This window comes from Octopus bimaculoides, chromosome 15 (assembly GCF_046866305.1).
Source record: "Octopus bimaculoides isolate indiv1 chromosome 15, ASM4686630v1, whole genome shotgun sequence".
NCBI classification, from domain to species: domain Eukaryota; kingdom Metazoa; phylum Mollusca; class Cephalopoda; order Octopoda; family Octopodidae; genus Octopus; species Octopus bimaculoides.
The window spans coordinates 26,144,559-26,168,130 of record NC_142942.1 but is presented as its reverse complement, the minus strand read 5'-3'; the positions used below and the strand labels follow the sequence as shown (position 1 = coordinate 26,168,130).

Below are 23,572 nucleotides of genomic sequence, written 5' to 3'. Positions count from 1 at the left end.
AGATATTCTTTTACCTATATTTTTTATCAAGGCTTTTAAAACTAATTTAGGATGGTTACTTGAAGAACTAATATACTTTAAGTTTTCATTCAACTTATGGAATGGATGGATCTTATTAGTGACTAGATTAAGGTTGACGTCTAGATAATTTACTGCATAATGCTCATTCTCTATAGATATTCCTAGGCCATTATTCTTAAAGAACTTGTACATTTTCTTCTTAAGGCATTCTAATGAACTATTAGTACAATTCCTAGTTATAAGTAGTAAGTCGTCCCTATAAAGACCACCCTCTATATTCGTGAATTCTATTTCTAGTTCATATAAGAGATATAAACCTACAAGATCGTTAACCTCAGCTGACTGTGGGGCACCCATGGGTATATCAAAACAATCTCTAGTGTCTTTTCTTGCCCATAGTTTATCTTTATATTTTATAATGGACTTCCTCGCGGCCAACACTACTTTTACTTCTTCAAATGACATATTTACCTTTCTCATGGCATATGATAGGGCATTATTTAGAACCACTTCATTGACAGATGAATAGTAATTCTCTGTATCAATTTGAAGGAATTTACATCTATTTTTATCCTTAATATTATTAAACCATTTTATAGCATCTCGGGTACAATTCCAGAGTTTAAGGTTACCTAACTTATTTAATTTATCTATATATTTATCCAATATTAATTTACTAAGTCTACCTGTATCTGACTTGCTAGGGCATATTAATCTTACTTGGGGGTTTGAGTAAAAATTATCTTTATGGTCTTTAATCGTTATTCTTGGATGCATCGGGACATATGGTTCAGTTCTATTTTCAATACCATATTTAACCATGATTTTTTTGGAAATTGTGTTAATATTATCTAAATAATTTTTATTAACTACCTTTAATTTTTTCATTATTTCGTTTTCTAGTAGTTTATCATAAAGTGGTGTATACAGACAATATAAATTCTTGGCCTTATCAGATTGCACTATAACTCCATCCTGGTTTTTTAATATGTCTATTTTTCTAGCTAAGTTGCTGAGTTGCTTGTTGTGTCTGTTAGGTATTTTTTGAATTTGATATTTTTTACCATATTCCATATTTTCTCCTCAAAGTCCTGTATAATTCTATTATTGGGAGGTTCCTGCCTAGATTTGAAGTTTCTCTTTATATAGTCTATATCTTCCATGTTAGTATTATTCTTATTAGGATTGTTGTTATTGTAGTAGTGAGCCTTCCGTTTCGTTCTATTTATAAAGTTTTTTAGCTGGTTAATTAGGTCCGCTATATATTCTTTTGTGCTGGGAATAAGTATATCCTTCAAAGATGAGTTCCACTCTATCATCTGAAAGATCCATTTCTGACATAGAAACAATTCTATGATTAATATAAATAATTTTGGAAAACAAATTTCCAAATCAATCAGGTGCAACCCTTCAGCGTTATATGCATCCACATATCGCTTTTTGGGGTCTTATTTATCGTATATTTATATATTTATCTATAAATGTACAAAGTATATTCTACTTATATATATATCTGTATATATATATAAAAGAGAGGATGTTTGTGTGTGTGTTACGTGAATGTGGTTTATGCACGTCCACAAATTAGCACGCATGTCGCTCCAATTTTAGAAGAAGATTCGGAATGATCCTATGTGCATTTTAGTGAACTTTCTCTCTCAGAGGTACCCGCGTAGACCTGTAAAAATCGATAAACTTTTACCAATTTTGAAGTTTGTTGACATGGCGGAGTCAAATCTGTGCATACGCGCATGAAGTAGAGAGAGAGAGAGAAATTGTATGTTTGTGAGAGGGAGGGTGAAGGAGAGTTACATTTTGTTTGCCAGCGTCTGTGTGGTAAGCAGCAAGCAAACAGAAAAAATACCCTCCCTCTCTCTCTCTCTCTCTCTCCCTCCCTTACATACACATGGCAGTTATCTCTCTTTCTTTCTTTCTCTCACACACACACACACAGCAACATTACACACATAACACATGTTGCCAAAAAGAAATAGACGCTATCTTTTTATAGTGAGTATGCGAGACAGAAAGTGTGGTGTGTATGTGAAGTTCTTTTGTTAATGTGAGAGAGCAGCATGTGTGTGTGTGTAATGTTGCTGTGTGTGTGAGACAGGGAGAGAGAGAAAGAAAGAAAGAAAGAAAGAAAGAAAGAAAGAAAGAAAGAAAGAAAGAAAGAAAGAAAGAGAGATAAATGTGTGTAAGGGAGAGAGATCGCGCTCTCTCTATCTCTGCTGAAATGATGTAAACAAACCCATGTGGTCTGATTTTCACGTTTCTAGGTATTGTACCGTAAATCGCCATTTCCAAAAGATATTTATTTCAAATCACTTATCCGTATATATATGTAAGGCAAGGTGTGTGTGTTTTGTTGATATACGGGCAACACACACACACATACGAACATGTATGCGTACAAAAAATATGTATGCAATTGGTGTACATACGTGCGTGTGTATATGTGTGTGTTGCTCATATAAATATATATATATATATATATAATATTATTAGGGACAAAATCCAAAATTACAGGTAAAAAACTCAATTAAAATCAATTTATAAAAAATTAAAATTAAATTGAGCCTTATAGATAAAGTATATATAAAATATATATAGTTTTAGGGAAAATAACCAATTTTCAAGAACTCATCGATGAAAATCCACTATCACATATAGAAAAATTAATAATTAAAAGCACAATAAATGAGTATAATATAAAGTAAAGTAAATATCATAAGATAAATATAATATAATATAATAAAAAATATATATATATATATTTATATAAACAGGATGATAAATTGAATATTAATTCAATTTAAAACCAAGTGGCCTAGCATATGACAAATCTGAAAATTCAGAAAAAATTGTATTACACGTGTATAAGGGATGACCACTAAGTGGACATCCAATATGCTAGAAAGAGGACATCAACGACCCAACCACAAAGAAAAATAATGTTCTCCAGAAAAATTTCGCAAAACGCCAGAACAGGACAAAATGAGAAATATACAGAATAAAGAATTATCTATGGCCTGCTGCAGTTTCGAACATTAATGTTTTACTTTTGTAACATCCGTTTTCTCATATATATATATATATATATATATATATATATATATATATATATATATATATATATACTTAAGACTTCGTTGTGATCTGAACAGAACCGCTTCTGACACAGAGAATCGGGAGCCCTTTTGGTCATCCTATTTTCCTTGCTGGAAGGGTTCCTAACCCATGAGCAAAGAGGGGTTAGATGATGGCGGTGGTGTTTTCAAAGGGATGGCATGTGTAACCTGATCACCTCTGCCGATCAAACTCTCAACCCATGCGCTCCAGTTGCAACACTGATTCTGCCCAAATTTGACGTCATGTTACTTAGTTTGGTTTGAAATAAAGAGCTTGATTAGCTTAATAATCCCAACTTAATCCCGGGAAAAGCCGGGCTATACTGCTAGTATATATATATATATATATATATATATATATATATATATATATATATATATATATATATATATAGATAGATAGATAGATAAATATATAAATATACAATAAATAAGACCCCAAATACGATATGTAGATGCATATAACACTAAAGGGTTGCACCTGATTGATTTGGAAATTTGTTTTCCCAAAGTATTACACACACACACACACACACACACACACATATATATAAGGTACTGTGAGCTTAGAGGGAATACTTGATAAGTGTAAGCACCTGTGTATGCCAGATAGTGGCAGAGGTGAGAGAATATATCAACTTAAATTAAAAACAGAACACAAAGGATATACCGGTACACGCGTTTCAAGCTTTATAAACAATCTGTTATTACATCAACATAGTTATATTATTGATATAAAAGATAAATCCAATGAACCTTTATACAAATATACCTTTTCAAAGGGATGTGATAAACCTATTATAATGGGCAATACTATGTGTACTTTTTCTTTTGTGATGTAATCTTTGGACTAACAATGGTTGCGGCTGAGGAGAGCTTTACACTATCTTTTATATCAATAATATAACTATGCTGATGTAATAACAGATTGTTAATAAAGCTTGAAACACGTGTACCGCGATATCCTTTGTGTTCTGTTTTTAAACTATGTTTGATATATATATGTATACACACACACACACACACACACACACACACACACACACACACACACACACACACACACACACATATATATATATATATATATACATATATATATATATATACAGAGAGAGGTCTTGTATGAATATGGATGTATATGTAATTAAAATATTAAATTTAATATTCTACTCACAAATTTGCAGTTTTCGTATAGAAATATTGCAATCCATGTGTTTACATTTTCTCGCACGTGTTGTTGTGGCGGCGTATCTGAGGGAAGTTATTTGTTTGTATATATAGATGTTTTCGATCTAGTTTGGATTCTTTGCAATCAAATTTGAATTCGTTGCAATCAAATTTGAATTTTTCAAAGGGACTTTGTAAGACAAGCTAAAACGCAGAAAACGGTCAACAAGCATGTGCTGAAGTGTTGCAAACGGTAGAAAGTAAGAGTCTTCATCCTCGAAAGAATATTCAATGACCACAAATCGATTCGTAGCTAGTTTCTTGAAATTGGTGCTCAAGCCTTAAACACAGTTCTAATTGCATCATTGAAATACAGTTCTAATTGCATCATTCTTCTTCCCCCATTACTTTTAGGTAGGTACAGACGATCAACGTCTGCTTTTAGGTGGTGCATGTTCTTAGATGTTTCTTGTCTTCCTGTCCAGGCGTTGGAGTTCTGTAGGCTTCCAGTTAATGATGTTAAAACTGTATTAAATTAATGGAAGTACCAAAGTTTTAATGGCATCGATGCAATTTTTCCTAGCTGAGTTCAGTTTTCAGTATGTCTTATTTTTATCACGTGCTTTTACTGCACTACCGAGCACAACTCTGTGTGTCTTGGGTATGTGCAGTGGTTTGTTGTGGTGCTCTTAATTTCACTGTATTGAAAGTGCTTTACGTAGGATGTGTGCGGTGCCTAGTAGTGATATTTTCCGATTGTTATATATATTCATTTCAAATTCCACCGAGGTCGAATTTGCCTTTCATCCTCTTGGGGTCGATGAAATAAGTACCAGTTACTGGGGTCGATGTAATCGATTATCCCCCTTCCCCCCAAATTTTCAAGGCCTTGTGCCTAGAGTAGAAATAGTTATATATATTCGTAAGTTATGGTGCTTTGGTTATGTATTTGTCTGAATGTTTTATAATGATACCTAATGCACCTATTGTTATAGGAATTGTTTATGTTTTTAGACTTCACATTTGGGTTACTTCTATTTCCAGATCTTTGTATTTTGAGAGTTTCTCCGTTTCTTTTAAAAATACGATTAGAAGGAATTTTTTCTAGGTTATCTCTGACAACTATATCCAGTCTTTTAGCCTTGATTTCTCTATCTGTGTGTATTGGCATATCTCAGTGTATATTTGCTTTGTCATTTTCTTAGACCTTTTCTGGGTTGTGTCTATACCATCTTTTTTCTGTTATCATTCTATAGAGTTGGCATAGCTTCCAGTGTATATAGGCCCCAACTCTGTTATTTCTGTAGGTATATTCCTTCTTACCCAGGTCGAGGCAGCCCGAGACAATATAATTTATTGTTTCTTCCCCATCACCACATATCCTGCAGTTACTTGTAATTCTTTTCATTATATGTTTCTGGTGATTTCTCGTGGGGAGGCTTTTTTTCTGGGTATTATTTTTTTTGGGTACTATTTTTCCATAGAGTTTGTTTAGATTATGATACTCCTGTTTGGATGGGTTTGAGAGAGTACTCAGCTTCTTTTGTGGCCACAGAGCCTGTTGCATATATTACATTATATAACCCGATCATATTGACACTTGTTTCTGTTGATATTACTTCTGTGACGGCCAGATTTATGTTATTTATTATTATTGCTGTATTATTATCAACTTTCATTTTTGGGAGATACAATCGGTTTTCTATACTGAGATATGTGGCTTTTAGTTTCTTGATTATATTCATTATTCGAGTATCATAATCATGGATACATTCTTTCCAGTTTCTAAGTTTGTTCCACATTCCTTCCCATTTATAGTTTTGTCTGTGGTGTTCTGCTTTGGTGCATTTTGCTCATCATTATGCATTCTTACAGTTTGGGTTTGTAGTGATTCGTTACTTACTTCGTTTTTGTTGCACATGTTACGTCTATATTTTACAGTCCCAATATGTGCGCGACATGGTGTTGTCATATCAAGATAAAAAGTGCATGACCTTGCAAGTGGGGCCCAGCTAGAATTTTCTCCCGGTCGAGTAACCCATCCCGCTCAAAAGGTCTCTGAATAAGGTTTATTTTAAGGATGATGAACAAAACACCCATGTTTCCAGTAGTGAATTATTCAAACCCCAAAGAGTTCCTCTCAACACATGGCTACTTCTGCTCGAGATCAGAGATTCATATATCGTCAGCCATCAAGGGACATGCTCAACTGGTTAAGGTCAAACAACTGACAAGCAAATCTGTAGCCCATCTTTTATACCAAGACGAAACAATGTACATGATAACACTTCCCATCAGTTAAGATCAAAAACCATCAGGGTACATTATTATTATTATTATTATCATTATTATTATTATTATTATTATTATTATTATTATTATTATTATTATTATTATTATTATTATTGTTGTTGTTATTCCTGCCATACTGGGAAGATATAGAAACTTGAAGCTCCGTAAGTCGTAAGGGGGCTTTCAATCTTTTCGGCCTGTTAAGGTTCTGTGAATTCATTTTTATTGGTACAGCCTTGTTTTTAACATTGCCTTGATTGCGCTGGTAGTATTTTTGTTTAAAGACATAACCTGTTTTGCAGGGAAGTGGGCAGGGAACATCAATATTTTTGAACTGTATTAAAAAAGCAAATATTTTGATTTGTTCCAAATATTTTGAAAGATGACAAAGAAAGAATTCTAATGTTCGATGATGGGTGCGTTCCATGTCCCCAAAACAAGAGGTTACTAGCATAGTGTTGACTGCAACTAATGACGTCTCACGCATGCCAGCGAAAACAAACGCTGAATGTCGTACCCTTTTGTCTGTTAGCAGCTTCAAGACAGTTGACTGTTCAGCAAATCAGCAATTCAACAACACATTCGACAATGTCACCAACAACTGCAGCAGCTGTAACACCACCACCACCACCACCAACAACAACAACAACAATGACGACAATAGCAGTATCGCCGCCGCCGCCGCCGCCGCCGCCGCCACCACCACCACCACCAAAAACAAGAACAACAAGAACAACAAGAACAACAACAACAACAACAACAACAGCAGCAGCAACAGCAATAACAACAACAGCTACAATACCGATAACGAAGGAAAAAAAACAGAAAATTTTGAGTGACACAAACACCATCACCGCTTCCGTTACCGCCACCGTCGGCTCTGCTACAGTCGTTACAGTCGCTATAACCACGACAAGAAATGTTGAAATGGGGATTTCCGCTAAAATGAATATTTAAAACTCGCGAGACAAACTGTTTAAAAAATGGGAAAAGAGTAGCTTTCAGCCTTCCACCCGAGGTGATAAAAAGCAACTGTTACATACCACTGCAGTGGAGCAAAATTGCACCGGGTGGAAAACGCTACTGCGGACCAAATTCAGAAATACCTCGGGAGCATGTAGGAACACAAGACCCTTATCACTTGAGGATAAAAGTTTGGCACCATTGAAGTGCAATTTGGTAAGAAACCAGGTTGCATTTCGTGATGTCATTGAGGAATGAACTTTTCTTTATCCCCAGTTATCGTGGCCAACACTTTGCTAAAGTTAGGGTGATAAACGTGTCGCCAGAAATACCCATCATCTGGTTGGTGGCGGCCGTCTTGGTGGGTATAGAGGAAGAGGTGACTATCTTGGAGGTAAAGAAAATATCTCAACAGAACTGGCCAGGTATAGGTATGGAATTGATCATACAATCTAACCAAATATATTAACGAAATACCTGGCCTGATAGACCTCCACGATGACATTCACTTGTCAGTGATAGTGGAGGGTAGAAAACCAAGATGCCATATATCTGGATCTGTGACTCGCTTAAAGGTTTTCTGCTCCCAAACAAAGAAGACAAACCACCCACTGCTGCCAACACTACACACACGAAGTCTAGTGAGAGTGCTAAACCGAGACAACGAAGGGGCTTTACTCCCTCGGAAAAGTAAGCTTCTCCTTAACAATGACATGGAAAAAGAATGATAGGTCGAAACATAGATAACAATCACAGAAAGGGGCAGGCGAAAGAAGAGGATGTTACATAGCCCTATCCCAAAAATACAGCAATAGCAAACACATGAACCACAACTGCAGCCCAGTTCACAACCGCTTCAAGAACAAAAAACAGCAACATCAGTGACAATAACAAGAAGACACAGAAACAACCAATAATGGAACTGCAAAAACAACAAAATATTTCCAACTGTACGCAAATTGTATCCATCAACTTCATCGTTGTGAACAAAAGTAACAGTGAATTGGTGGATTACGTAAGTCAAAATAAAAACAAAATCGAGACGGAGAAAGGAATCTGAAGATTTCATCTGCAAACCCCGCGAATGACGGACTAATAATAAATTGTTCTCAGACGTTTATATAAAGCGATTCTTGAAAAATTCCCAGCTAGTGTTGGAATTTTAAAGAAAACAACAGACAAAAGGCTTTTAGAAGGGACTCTTAGAAAACATTTGTCAGTAGAGATACGAAACATCTGGGTTTCTCGAAAATCAAGGGGATTGATCTCCACTTTTTCTTTCTCCGACTAGCATGATTGCGCTGAGAATAGGGTGTGTGAATGTGCGTGGAGTGGGGTTAGCTTGGAAACAAGGTCATTTGTTCAACGATCTCAGGTTGCATGGTTTAGATGTGGCTGCCATTAGTCAAAAAAGAATTTTCGGAAAGCATGCTCTAGCATCAATTTTCGAAGACTACGAGATATGCTCACCTTGTGATCTATCAAGAGTGGGTGACGGTGTAGCAATGCTATTCCGGAAATCCTTAGATCTCCAAGTATGGACAATGTTCTTGAACCTGGACGGCAAGGCAGTGGTCTGGACGTGAGTGGCAGCAAAAGTGGTACCTTCAGACAACTGTCCGTTTTTGCCTCGAAAGGGTCTGGAAGGCCAGATTTTTTCAGGCGTCTAGAAACATTCTTAGGAACGTTTCGCACTATATTACAAGTGGGAGACATGAATAGTATTTTGAATGCACGGAAGGAGGTGCAAAAGCTGCGAAAACTTGCTCAGAAACTTTCAGATGACACGTGAAGACTATAGGGACTGGTTAGTGATTAGCAAAGAGCCAACTTTAGAAATAAATAAATTAAAGAGAGAAGTTAGCAAACTAGAAGAGGTGATTAGTAAAGGTGTCGCGATAAACTTGCTAGCGGCGAGAATGGCACCTGACCATTTCTTCGACGCGAAACACAGAAGCTGCGTTGTCAGAGCTAAGGCCTGCATGCTCAAACTCAAAGGAACTAAAGCCATCCGTTAGCCCGAACGGTGGAAACGCGACGTGGCAACACAACCATGACCAGGCCTCGGGACAGGCGCATGGTACTGGTTATGAACAAATGTATACGGTTTTCCAGCTGCACTTCGCGCGGCTGTTTGGGGAGGGTGATGGGTTGACAACAGTAGCGGATTGAGTTCGTAGCTGGACGGCCTGTCGCGGCTCTCGGCAACTGACACGAGGTTCTGCGAAAAGCCCATAACGGCCACTGAAATACGGGAGGCGAGGAGCAATTTCGCAAGTCGCAAATCGCTCGGTTCGGATGGTTTGCCCTATGAATTCTATGTGTTCGTGCCAGATTTGTTTGACGGCCTCTTGGCAGACGTCAACCGTAACTGGCAGCATAACAGGAGGATTCCTAGTGCTATTAGTGAGTATGTGGTAAGCCTGCTGAGGAGGATACCAGCAATGGGGGAAGTTCTAGGGAATTTTCGGCCCACAACGCTGCTAAACATAGAGTCTAAGATTTTGGCCAAGGTGTTAGCGAAAAGGTCTGCGCTTGTCATCGATAGTCTGGTCGGGGAAGCGAAAACGTGTGCAAACCAGATTTCTGGAGGGTGAACATGTGTGGGCTCCGTTTGTGAGGCACGTCTTTTCGCAGCTCGTCTCTTTGACGGAGCTGCTGTCCTGGTTGAAGGATAGACCCAGACTTGGGCGCCTGGCACCTAAAATGTCGTCTGGCGCTCAGAGTCCCCTACCAGTCGGGCAATGGGATCGGTGAATGTTCTCCTTTAGCAACACATAGAGGATTAGTGGCTGTGAAATGCGGCAACGTCCTCGTGGAGACCTTGGGCATCAACAAAAACGAACTCGCTAGTCTGTTCGGGAGGACTTTCGGGTCGGGGACTACCTTGGATAATTTTTGGATGTCTTTGGCCTGGCAGTACTGCCGGGGTCGCTGCTGGTTCATGATAAAATCTGCAGGTAAGGATGTGCTGTCAGACGGGCTTTTCCGAGGTGTGCGGCGAAACCGTCTTACATGCACTCGTTCAGTGTCCGGGCATTGCTGACTTGTGGTGTTGTGTCTAACAGCTGCTGTCGCGTGTGGGACGGATCCATCTTTCAGCTGAATCCATAGTGATGATTGCCTCACCACCCTCTTTAAATCGGGCTGGTATGGCAGTTTTCTCTTGCCTGGTGGACGAGACGGGAAGGCACGAGGACAGAGATTGAAAGGCATGACGACAGAGACATTCCTCTTTGGTAGAGCCCTCATCAATTTTGTCAAGTTTTACTTGAAAAGGAAAGTGAAGGTGGAGAGGGAGATGTTGTCCTAGAATGAATTGATTGAAAGGCGGATGAAAGTTGCGAAAATGGCAAGAATGAATGGTACCGCTCTAAGTGTAGACTTGTTAGTCGGAGAAAAATAATTGGAGAGGACACTTGCTCTTGGTGTTCAGGGAGATCTTGGACGGCGTCGTTACTTGATTATCTCTTGGATAACCACATTACTATTATCCTTTTTCTTTCCTTCTTCTTTTCTTTCACTGTTGTATACTATGTATACTTCCCTTCCTTGTTTTGTTGTATACTGTGCATACTTTCTGTTTTTACTTTAAATATTTTTTATCATTTCCCTATATGTAAAACCCAACACGCTATGTTTGGCTCATCCTTCGCCCTGATGGCAAATAAAAGAAGCCATCATCATCATCTGTCGTGTATTGAACTTCTAATAAATATATAACAAATGCTGTACATTTGTTTAAATAATTAAAAACCGCCAGTCACATGGTATGCATGAGTTTTATGTGAACTTGTCCGGTTTTTTTTTTACTATATAACGGGGAAAAAAACAATCGAACCCATCTCTCTTTTGATTGTTTGCCTACTTGAATCGTATCGTAAGTTAAATTGTTTATACTGTTAATTTGCTATTTTGTGTCTAACGACACCTTGTCTTGCTGCTTACAGCGGTCTTGTTGGCGCTTTCCCCACTTGTTTTAAGGAGGAAGATGTATGCCTAGGAAACTTAAACAGGTTCAAAGAAATGGTTGAAAGGGAGGGGAACGACGTAAAGGTGTCCCCTCCCAGTGAGACTACGGAAGAAGTTACAAGAAGAACTATACTGTGTAGAACTTAAAGTGTGAAACACCAACGAATAAAAGTCGCAACCAAGTCAAAAGTTGAAAGAGTTCTGAGGCCCATATGGAAGGAAGTAAAATACTTCACTAGAGGAAGGAAATTTGCAACAGTGGAGGTGCGGTTTGCATCAGAGGCTGTGGCCAGGCAGCATGCCGTGACTCATCTCTACCCATATACATGAACCCGAAATTTCCCAATCCCCACCACAAAAAGAGAAAAAATGTATAGCATTTTATATTACAATCGGTTAAGAGAGGAGATAAACTCTCCAGCGTCGGTGGATGTATCAGAGTGTGAAGGATGGCCTGATTACGTCGAATGCGCTATAGTGAGTGACGAAGATCGGATTTCACTGAAGAAAAAATACAGGACGGACATTGTGGACTTGGAGAAAGAGATTGATATAAGTAAGTTACCACCAACGGTGGCCTTTTATCATATTTGAACTTGAGAACTTTTAACTGTAAATAATTAATGTTTTAAAAAGTGTGTTAAAAGTGTGTTAAAATGAGGTCTCTCAGATTGTGGGGTCGTGTGGCCTGCATTCCATCTTCCATTATTCATAACCATCTATTTCATTCATTTTTATTTCCACCCCACCCAATTATATGCTTGTCCATCCTTGTATTGTCTCTTTTCGTTTAGCCTCTGGTGGGTAATAAAGAAATCACAATCGATCCCATCATTTTGTGTTGGTTTCTCGACGTATAATGGTCAGTGCATATTGTATATTGTTTTTGGTTATATTGTTTTGCTGAACTGTTCTGTTTTTCAAACACTCCGTTTTCTGATTACGGCAGATTTTGCTAACGTTTTCCCCTGTTGTGAGAAGGAGGAAAATATAATTTTTGTGGGGTATTTACGCCCAGTTATTGTAAGAATGGACAAGTCTCCAGTTCCAGCCTGGAACCATGTTCAAGCCGATGTGTGAAAAATGCGTCAACCAACTTTGGAAACTGTGAAAGCAATGTCGGACAACAGGCGAAGAATTATTAAAGGAAGAAAGGACCAACTTTGCAGTAGCCGCTGGTGTTACACGCAAGAATTTGAACTGCGACCAGAAGGAGCTCATAAAATACAAAGGAATATTGAAAAGAGAGGGGAACAAAATTTAAGTTACCCCTCCCAGAGACAACTTTAGTCGTGGGGCCCGAGTAACCATCATTTCATCTTTCTCATTTTTATAATCATTCATTTTCATTTGATTTTCTAACCCCACTTCTAATGTCCTGTATTGTCCCCTCTTTGTTTGGTCCCTTTGTAGATAATAAAGGGCTTTAGTTACGGCCCTAGAGGAGGCATCGAGGTCTGGCTCTGCGTCTCGAATTTTAGCAGCGCGATTGGCGCCCAACCAACACCTCGAGGCTAAACACGAGGGATGCATTGTCAGAGCAAAGTTACGTGCAATGGGACAAGAGAGAATCAACGCTGCTGGAGTGACCCATGTGGTAGAGGCCCAACGTGGCAATGATGCTGCAAAAAGGTCTTTGACGGATCAAAAGGAGCGTTCGGTAAACGAACCTGAGTAGATGTGTAAGTTGTTTCATGAGCACTTCTCCCAGCTATTCGGTACGGGTGGTGGGCTGGAGCGGAGAGAGGATCTCACGGACTTTCTCACCGGTATGCTGCGTCTCTCGAGGCGGGAAGCAGAGTGCTGTGAGGGACCGATCACAGCTGCGGAGGTGGAGGAGGTATTATCGGATCGCGGCTGGGACAAGTCGCAGGTACTGGATATACCTACGAGCTATATTATAGTATGCCAGGCTTGTTTGGGAGTCTACACCAACTAGCACAGAATAGGTACATACCTGGATCTGTGAACCGAGGGGTTGTGGTGCTGCTTAGAAAGGACTCAAACAAGGGGGACGTAATGGATAATTTTAGATCCGTCTCTCTGCTTAAAGCAGAGTTGAAGATTTTAGCGAAGGTGTTAGCAAAATGGTTGGAGCAGGTCGTGGGTGGACTTGTGGGGAGGTGCAAGCTTGCGCCGTCCCTGGCAGGTCTATTTGCGACAATCTCCACCTTATACGCTACGCCTTAGGATGCTAATAGGATTCCTGGTAAAGGATGGGCTTTGGGCCATTTAGATCAGTCTAAAGAATTTGATAGGGTTGACCATCGGTACCTGACTGCAGTCCTCGAAGCGGCTGGGTTTGGCCCGACCTTCCGTGGATGGATGATCGCTCTTTCGGGTGAACGGTTTCCTTTTGGAGCCGTTCTGCATCGAGCGCTCGATCTGGCAAAGATGTCCCCTCTCCTCTCTGCTGTATGTGTTGGCTCTCGAGCCTTTACTGCGGAAATTGGCGTGTATGAGGAGCTCCCCGCGAGTTCTCGTATTTCGAAGGTCAGTTATGGCATATGTGGACGACATCACCATCATCGTATCCGAGGCCCAGCACTAACAATGGACTGTTAGAACATCTACGTCGGACTGTTATAATGCCCACTCCGGCATAACACTATAGCTAGTTACACAAGCAAAACACAACTATCTATGACCGACTTTCCGACGTCACAGTATTTGTAACGACTATCACATGCCACTCGTCACGTGGGAGGGGTGTTCCAATATTATTATTATCATCATCCCCATAACATCTCCTCTTTTAGGTTTTTTTCTTAGGCAGTGTAATTTTATTTCTTTTATTAGCAATAAATTTTTCATCATCTTACCTCCCTTTTTTGAGTTTTTTTTATTCAGCTACAATTTTAATATTTTTTCTTTTGGCATCCACTTAAGGGAACTCCATACATTTTCTTTTTCTCTCGCTTGTGCGTTTGGATTCATTTATTTTTAGTGGCGTTGGTACTTGAAAAATATCATATAACCATTCCATTGGTTCTTCCATTCTCTTGGGTTCGCTCTGAACGAATTTTTTATGTTGGTTCATGTATCTCTTGTAAACCCTTTTCTTTCCTTTTACCAAGTACAGCATTTTCCTATGCGCTTGGTAATCACGCCATCTTCCCAACTGTGTTTTCCGTTCTGATATGCCCTAACAAATACGTTTTCACTAATTTTGAAATATCTCGCTGTACTATCCATTGCATTTTATCTTTTCTTGCCAGGTAGCAATTTGTCGAAAACAGATTTTATTTTCCTCGCAAACATCAGCTCTGCTGGTGACATACCTGCTGGTGTATTTGGATTTGGTATCACCTAGTATACTCTTTGTGTAGGAATTGTTGTAGAGCTACCCCATCCGTGACTTCCTTATTCGACTTTTTTAAGACTCTCTTAAATGTATCGACAAAGCATTCTGCTTGTCCGTTAGATCTGGGATGGTATGGCACTGTAGTTACATGTTCTGTAGCGAATGTTTTGCAAAACTCTTTAAACTCATAAGATACAAATTGCGTTCCATTGTCAGACACTATCGTGTCTGGAACGCCAAATTTCGCAAACAGCTCGTATAGAAATTTTGTCGTAGTTAAGGAGGTTGGCTTTTTACACTTATACGTTTCTGACCATTTAGAGAAACTATCTACTACCCCGAAGTAGTATGAACAGTTTAAGGGGCCAGCAGAATCGATGTGTAATCTCGACCAGAGAACATTTACTTTTAGTCAAGGTTCACTTTTTATCGTCGGTAATTTTGCTGCTCGGGCACATCCTCGACAACCTTTCATTTAACTTTCAATTTTTCTATCCCTTTTTGGCCAGTACACGTAGCTACGCATTAAAGCCTGCATCCTCGAAATATAAGGATGTCCAACATGGAATTCCTTCAACACTTTATTTTGCAGTGTTTCAGGTATTACTACTCTTTGTGCGTACACCATCACAAATTAAGTATAGGTTAACGTCTAGGTTTCGTTTCGCACCGTTCTTTTTCCTATTTACTTTTCCTGTCCACAATATTCTTTTCATTTCTGTTATGAATTTGTCCTTTTCCGCATTTCGTTTTATGCCTTCAAGGGTCACCGGTAATTCGCGTACCACATTCCACATTACATTTTTTATTTCTCCTTCTGATCTTAATGCTGCTATTACCGTATCTTCATAGCTTGCAGTATTTCGGTATCAGTCAGGACAAACCATCCGCATGCCCTAGTTTTTTTAACGGTATACATTCCATCTTGTAATCATAATTCAATAATGTAGTGCCCCATGGCTGTAGTCTATTCGCTGTGTCTGCGTTGGTATTCCTTTTTTAGAACCGTATATTGACAGTTGTGGGTGATGATCCGTTTGTAGATAGAAACTACTTCCATGAATAAACCTATGGATTTTTTTTACACCGAGTATGATTGCTAACACTTCCTTTTCTATTTGACTATTGTTCCTTTCTGCTGGTAATAACGATCGTGACGCATGGGCTATAGCCTTTTTATTCCCATCATATTTGTGCAGAAGCACTGCTCCTACACCGTAATCACTCGCAACTGTAGCTTCTGATTAAAATGCTTTAACGATAGTTTTGATGTTTTTTAATTCGTCAACTGCCTTCTAGCACTTATCAGTCTAGCACCAATATGCATTTTTCTTTAACAAATCATTTATCGGGGCCCTTACATTGTGTATACTGGGGATATGAATTTGGTAGTAATTTACAAATTCCAAAAATGCTTGTAGCATAGTCACATTATTCAGCGTGGGCATACTTTTTTTTATCGCAGTTGCTCTGGATGGACCCGGTTTCCATCCGCTTTTATCTATTATCTGTCCCAATTATTTAATTCTTTTCAGAAAGAACTCGTATTTTCTTCATTTAAAACCGTATTCTCTTATCGTTTCGAATACTTATTTTACGTGTTCTAAATGTTGTTCCTGTGATTCGCTTTTTATTAAAATATCGTCTAAATAGGCGATAGCAAAATCACCGGCATTGTATCCATTACTTGTTGAAATATGGAAGGGGCCACTTTTACACCGAAGGGAAGCCGCTTAAATTTAAATAAGCCATAATGTGTATTAATGGCTAATAAGTGTGGGCATTCTTCTACTTGGATTTGTAAATATGCCTCTGAGAGGTTTCATTTTGAGAAGAATTTCCCTCCATTCAATTTTGCGAACACTTCCCCAGGATTCGGCAATAGGTAGTTATGTGAGATTTAGCAATCGTTTAACCCCGTTGAAAAATCTGCACAAACTCTTAACTTATTATTTTTCTGTTTTTTACGTAGACCGTAGGTGCTGCCGAATCTGAGTGGTCCGTTAACTTGATTATTCCAAGGCTTTCAAGTCTTCCAAGTTTCTTATTTACTTGTTCTGGTGCCGTGAACGCTACATTACATCTTGATTTAAATACAGGTGTTGTACTTTGTTTTACTACAATGTTTGCCTTTGTTTTAGTGCAGCAGTGTCCGCGATAACATCATCTGGAAATAAATGTTTTATTTTTCGTTTCAATCCCTAAGCCACATTTGAACCTTCCACTGAGCCGACTATATTCCCACAAAAAACACTTATGGGCGTATTCTACAATTTGAACAGTTCCATCCACTGTGTGCCGAATAGATTAACTGATTTTTTTTAAAGGCATACTTTTATCGTTTTCGTTTGGTCACGATATATCACATTACATGCAAATTCACCTACAAAATACAGTCTTTAACCGGTAACACCGTGTGCTGCTTTTGTAGATTTACTTAATTTTGGCTTACCAACATACTTCCAAGTTTCTTCATTCTCAATGGTAATATCACTTCCTGTGTCTAACTGTATCTTTACTCTTATATTTTCAATTGTCACATTTACGAATTTCTTCTCTGTCACATTACCATTTTCTTTCGATGACATTTTGTTTACTTTTTCTTTGTTCCAACGTTTTGTCATCTTGGTTTTACAGTGCGCTTTTACATGTCCAGTTTTTCCATAGCGGAAACATTACGCTTTTTTAAATGGGCAGTTTTTTTCTCAGCAAAACATGGGTTTGTTTCCTGACTTTCATCCTGTTTGTAATGTGTTTTAGTACACACTTGATTTCTATTCTGCTTGTTTCGCATTTGTTTCTCCAGGGAGCAATCTTTATGTTCAATTTTCTCTGTGTCGTGCCTTAAATTTACTATTTTTTCAAACTCTTCTGACACTTGTAAGGTTACAGCTTGGTTTTGTTCCAGCTTAGTAAGAATTCTTGTTCTTACTTCTGCGTCTTTTTCTGCAGTTAGTCCCTGAGTAAATATCAGGTACTTGAACATAGCTGGCGTTAACCCATTCAGTTTGAGCTTTTCATATTATCTGTTAACTCTACCAGCATATGTGATGTATTACTCCTCGTTCTTTTCTAGGTTCAAACATTTCCAGCGTGTATTGAACAACGAGCTCTCTCGCTAAAAAATTTGCACAATATGTCCATTGTATTTCTAAAGTTTGTCAGAATTTTTTCGGGTGTACGTAATTGCTATAATGCTCATGTTCTCCTGCTGCCAGTTTTCTTAGGATTAGACGCGTTTTCATATCGTCGTCCCAGTCTTCGCACCCTTTATTGAAGATCTGTTCGTATAGTACGCCTCGAAGATAACTGCTTCGTCTGGTTCATACTTAAATTCCGTTATTGAGTTTGCAGCATAATCTGGCGAGAACAACTTTTCAGAATGTTTTGACAACTTATTATTCATTAATTGCAGTATTTGTTGCTATAATAGTAATTGTTGTTGTTGTTCTTTCAGTTGTTGTTGATGTTTTTGCAGCTCGAGCAAACCTGCCAACAAATCTTAATTTTACGATTTTGTATCTCGTAAAATTCGCACAAAATACTTTTGGGAGTTTCGCAACTCCTTGTAAATTTGTTTAATCCTCGTGCGTTTGTCGTACCGGTTAGATTTGAGAAGAGGGAAGAAATACTACTAAAATATCGATAGAAGGCTGTCTCCCAGAAATTGAACCAGAATGGCTCCTGGCAGCAGCATTCACAAAGATAAAGGAGGAGGTTACTTTAATGGAACTCGAGGAAAGAAGTGTCCAGAGTTGGTGTGGCAAGAGTATAAGAGCGACAATTCAAACCATAGCGGAGGACATTGATGAAATGCCGAATTTCATCATCCTGCCAGAAGATTCAAAATTGATAGTAATAGTACAGTGCAGAGTCCGAAGGTCCTACGGATGCGGCATGAAAGGGCACATAAGAGAAACGTGCCCCCGGGCCCTGCAGTCTGAAGCACTAGAAGTTGTTCAGAAGGCGGGTGATAGACAGTAATGGAAAAGGAAGTCCCTGACGACAAGGGGGAAAGGCAGGAGGAAGTGATAGAGGAGAGAGAGAGATGGACGCGACAGGGGACAATGCACAGATGACATCAGCAGAGGTAAGCGATGGAGAGTGGGCGGTGGATGGGAGGAAGAGAAAGAAAGTCTTAAAAACAAGAAATTTCAAACTTGAACACGCAAAAACGGACCGACTTGAACGCACTAAAACGGACCGACTCGAACGCACAAAAACGGACCGGCTCGAACGCACAAAAACGGACGGGCTCGAACGCACAAAAACGGACGGGCTCGAACGCACAAAAACGGACGGGCTCGAACGCACAAAAACGGACGGGCTCGAACGCACAAAAACGGACGGGCTCGAACGCACAAAAACGGACGGGCTCGAACGCACAAAAACGGACGGGCTCGAACGCACAAAAACGGACGGGCTCGAACGCACAAAAACGGACGGGCTCGAACGCACAAAAACGGACGGGCTCGAACGCACAAAAACGGACGGGCTCGAACGCACAAAAACGGACGGGCTCGAACGCACAAAAACGGACGGGCTCGAACGCACAAAAACGGACGGGCTCGAACGCACAAAAACGGACGGGCTCGAACGCACAAAAACGGACGGGCTCGAACGCACAAAAACGGACGGGCTCGAACGCACAAAAACGGACGGGCTCGAACGCACAAAAACGGACGGGCTCGAACGCACAAAAACGGACGGGCTCGAACGCACAAAAACGGACGGGCTCGAACGCACAAAAACGGACGGGCTCGAACGCACAAAAACGGACGGGCTCGAACGCACAAAAACGGACAACAAAGACAAATCAAAGCATTAAGGAGAATAAAAAAAACAGTAGCAACCAGTGGCCCAGGAACAAAATTTACTTAGGTGGGTGCAAACTCAGTTCCAAAATTTGGCACTACTGGAGAAGTGTGGATCCAAGTTCTGGGAGTGTACATGTCACAAATTTGCGCATGCGCACGCGTTATTCGTAAGTAGTTGAATTTAGCACACAGGTAAAAAACGAGACGTTCGCTACTTGCTGTAAATGGAGAGTGGGTTATCCATCTAATACAGGAAGAAAATTGCAGATAAATTGAATAAAAACATGAAAAATAACAATGATATTTCATTGAAAAGTAAACCATTCTGAAAGATAGTTCAGAATGTTTTCAAAACATTTATCTCCAGCTTTTCCCATATTTTATTAAGGGTTAGGGATTATGATTAGGGTTAGGTTTAGAGTTAGGGTTTAAAGTTAGGGGAGATGAATGTTTTTTTTTTTTTTCAGTATTCAATGATTATTTTTCACTTTTATATTCAACTTATCTGCAATTTTCTTTTTGTATTACATGGATAACCCCGCTCCTTTTACAGCAAGTAGCGCGAATCTGCGCATCTCGTCATTTGCCTTGTGAGCTAAAATCGACTACTTACAACTGAAGCGCGTGCACGCACAAATTTATGACATGCGCGCTCCCAGAACTCGGGTTCACACTTCTGTAGTACCCAAAAGTTTTACAAACAAGGTGAAGTTTTCTAATTTGGGTATCAAAACAAACAAATGTTCAATAATAACTTATATTATGAGGATCGACTGGAAAGTTAACAGGCTGACCAATATATTCTCAGAGAATGTGACCAAATGAAGTTCATTTTTAAATATTAGTTTCTTTTCTGCTTGATTTCACCTTCTGAAATTTTAAAATTAAGCGAAAATTTTCAAATTTGATATATTGGTGTAATTTTTCCCGTTGAATCTGATGCTATTCACTTATTACAGAAAAACTTTAGAAAACTGTAACAAAGGTTTAAAGTTTGATCATTTTCCCTCCATCAGAGAACAGGATGTGGAAGCTGGCATTTTATACAAGGTGACAACATTACAATGTTAAAACGTTCAACGATGGAACTTTTAATAAAGTTTTGTGAAATGTTGGATAAACATACTGTTGGTTTAGTTCATGTGAACAATACACAATTTTGAAATTGGAATAAAATTGAGGCAATTGAAAAGTGAAAATCAAACAGAAAAGATATCTACATACTTCTTTCAGCGATTCATTGCTTCGATTGCCTTGGAAAAGAAACTATCCTGTTAGTTAAACAAGTTTTCAACAGCTGATAAGACATCATCACTATGATATTGGTTCCAAGCCGAGTATTTTTTTTATATATGTAGGGATATAGATAAGATGAGGTCAAATCACTAAAGTAGGGAGGGTGGCTTAGCAGTTCAAAGCCAATCACACACAGCAGCCATCGAAACCAATTACTTGTGCACTGGAGTATTTGTTTCGATGAAAGAAAAACATACTCGGCAGTTTTCCTTGCGTTTGGCCTTGATAGCCTTTCGCAACTGCCTTAGAAAGGTGGCACAGTACAGCACTCTCCATTGATGGTGAGAGCCTTTGAAAGTAGTCAATAAACACGATGCTTTTTGCAATCCAAAATACTGAGGCCATCACCTTCCCTGCAGATTAAACGATCTTGATGACCTTCTTTAGAGTAAGTGTTGAAGAGTGTCTCCACTGTTAGATTATCTCTTATTCTCTAACTCAAAATGATAAACCCAACACATTTAAGGAAACTGGATTTGCCTCAAGCAATGTCAGATATTATCGAAATGTGATCAGCCTGGTGCCCTTTTAATCAGGTGTCAGAAGAAGCAACACCCACCAAGCAGAAACTTTCATCATGCCAAATTTATTGTGTAGAATATTCTCAGCCCTCACACGTGATATGCTAATAACATTAGCAATTTATATTTTCTCTCCAGTGGAAGCAGTTGCAGACTGTTCAGATCATTAGTCTTCTCAAAATTATCTCTGCTCAAATCAGTTAATCAGCTTTGCACTGTTGATAAAACTGGAGCATCATCCTCCGATATATCAACATGTCCTTGGGGACTAAATCATTTTTCTACAGGTACTTGATAACAGCATGATGCCAAATTTTGTTCATCTTGAAGAGAAGCCACTAATAGTTACTTTTGAAGTTTTCTCTGAACATTCAAATGTCAGTTTACCAAGAAATAATGAAGCTATAAGAAGTGTTAAAATGGAAGTAAGCCGAGTTTTTGCATCACTCCATAATACACACGTATATGAAAAAAACTGCATCAACATATTCCAAAAGTTTTCCTACGCTCACACGTTTTGTTAATGAAACGTTTTGTTTCATGAGGGTGTGCAAAGTGTTTTCATCGTATGTGTAAGACGGTGTTGTCATTGTGGTACGGAGCCAGGTCTTCAAATTGCAAAGTGCACTGAATGTTCTTTTGCTTGATGCAACAGATACAGGTGAAGACAAGACAAGCTGCATTAACACCAACACTTGTGGCATACTAGAACGAAAAATAGCATCACACTCTCCATTTATCAACTATGTCATTAAATAATTTAGGCAAATTTTCCCTTTCCGTCCATAGGCTAGCAAGAAGTTTGATTTGAGATGACAGTAAGAGCAAATCAAAAGAAGCAGGTAGATGTGCATTTTCAAAGTTAAATACTCCACAATTGACTGCTGACAACAGCAACTCCACTCGCTCAGAGCATACACGTATTCCCTGTTGCTGAAACCGGCGAGTCAATTCATTTTCAATGACAGCCACTATAGAGAAAAATTGCCGACGCCAGTCATCGGTGACAGAAAGAGCAACTTCTTCAGTAGTTGTTGTGTACCTAAAGCGCAGTGGTGTATTTCTAGATCGCGAAATGTTGGGTATTTTCACCAAGTCAGAAGAGGATACTTCATCAAAATATTTTTCAAAAACCTTCACACTTCTCATTTTTGAAAGAGAGGTTTTCAACTTTTCAATCAATTTCAAGCAATCACCGGCTGTCGTGCCTGGACGCTGTAAGCTACGTGCCACTGGCTCACATACCCCAAATATATCCCCAGCGATTTTAATGCCGAACAAAGTGGAACCTTTGCCAGATTGTTTTAGCAGCCCTTTAACAGTAGCCTTTGTTGTTGCTCTTAACGATGAGTCATTAAGGTCAAGCAAAAAATTTTGAATATTCTTATAATTGTTTTCTGCTCATTTCAGTGATGTTGCTCTAATGCACCACCGAGTTGGACACACTGCTTGCAACATGATGACATTCTCACCACAAAGATTTGTCCATTGTGCTTTTCTTTTTGGTGACTTTTACAAAAATGGCGTGTTGATGAACAAAGTTCAGTGCATCAGCTACAACGGTAAACTTAGAACTATCTTCTTGGAGGACAAGGTCTAGAGAGTGGTTTCCACAGTGTACAAAATATGTACCTGGGAATAAATTTTTCAATCGCATTTGTACACCTGAAATGTTTCCACTCATGGTACTTGCACCATCAAATGAAAAACAGCATAGCTTTGAGTCAAGTGAAATGTTTGGGCGACAAAAAATATCTAGAAAAATCTTAGTCAGTGTCTTCGAAGAGCAGTCAGGGGGATTATAAAAACCTAGAAAATCCTCATTGACATTCAGGTCTTCAGAAACGTACCGGACAGTGATTGATACTTGTTCCATGCCAGAGCAATTAGTGGTACCATCACATATAATGCCAATAAATCTGGAATTTTCTACTTTTATTTTGATCTCATGTAAAATGTTATGAGCATATGCCTCTAAAATTTCATTTTGAGTTGTATCAGAGAGGAAATTGTCCCGACGCTTAAACCACTGACTTACCTCTGCACTGCATTCTTCAGCAAGTTCCCTTACAAGATTTACGAAGT

The 23,572-nt window shown here is 38.9% G+C and overlaps 2 protein-coding genes across 6 annotated transcripts in view; both read left to right on the top strand.

Annotated features, from left to right (window-relative positions):
• Window positions 1–23,572, top strand: part of LOC149132447 (uncharacterized) — a 50,256-nt gene that overhangs the window by 12,672 nt on the left and 14,012 nt on the right. The gene's annotated exons all lie outside the window — the stretch shown is intronic.
• Window positions 8,929–23,572, top strand: part of LOC149132448 (uncharacterized) — a 14,968-nt gene continuing 324 nt past the window's right edge. Inside the window, exons 1-2 of one of the 5 annotated variants that reach the window (XM_089363614.1) lie at window positions 8,929–12,105; window positions 12,499–13,032. In XM_089363614.1, the coding sequence (XP_089219740.1) occupies window positions 11,919–12,105; window positions 12,499–12,629 (318 nt within the window). In that variant the 5' untranslated portion in view covers window positions 8,929–11,918 and the 3' untranslated portion in view covers window positions 12,630–13,032. Of the gene's footprint in view, window positions 12,106–12,343; window positions 13,033–14,767; window positions 15,150–18,310; window positions 18,694–22,897 lie in introns of those variants that run through there. The other 4 variants (XM_089363615.1, XM_089363616.1, XM_089363618.1 and 1 more) reach the window with 4 other exon arrangements.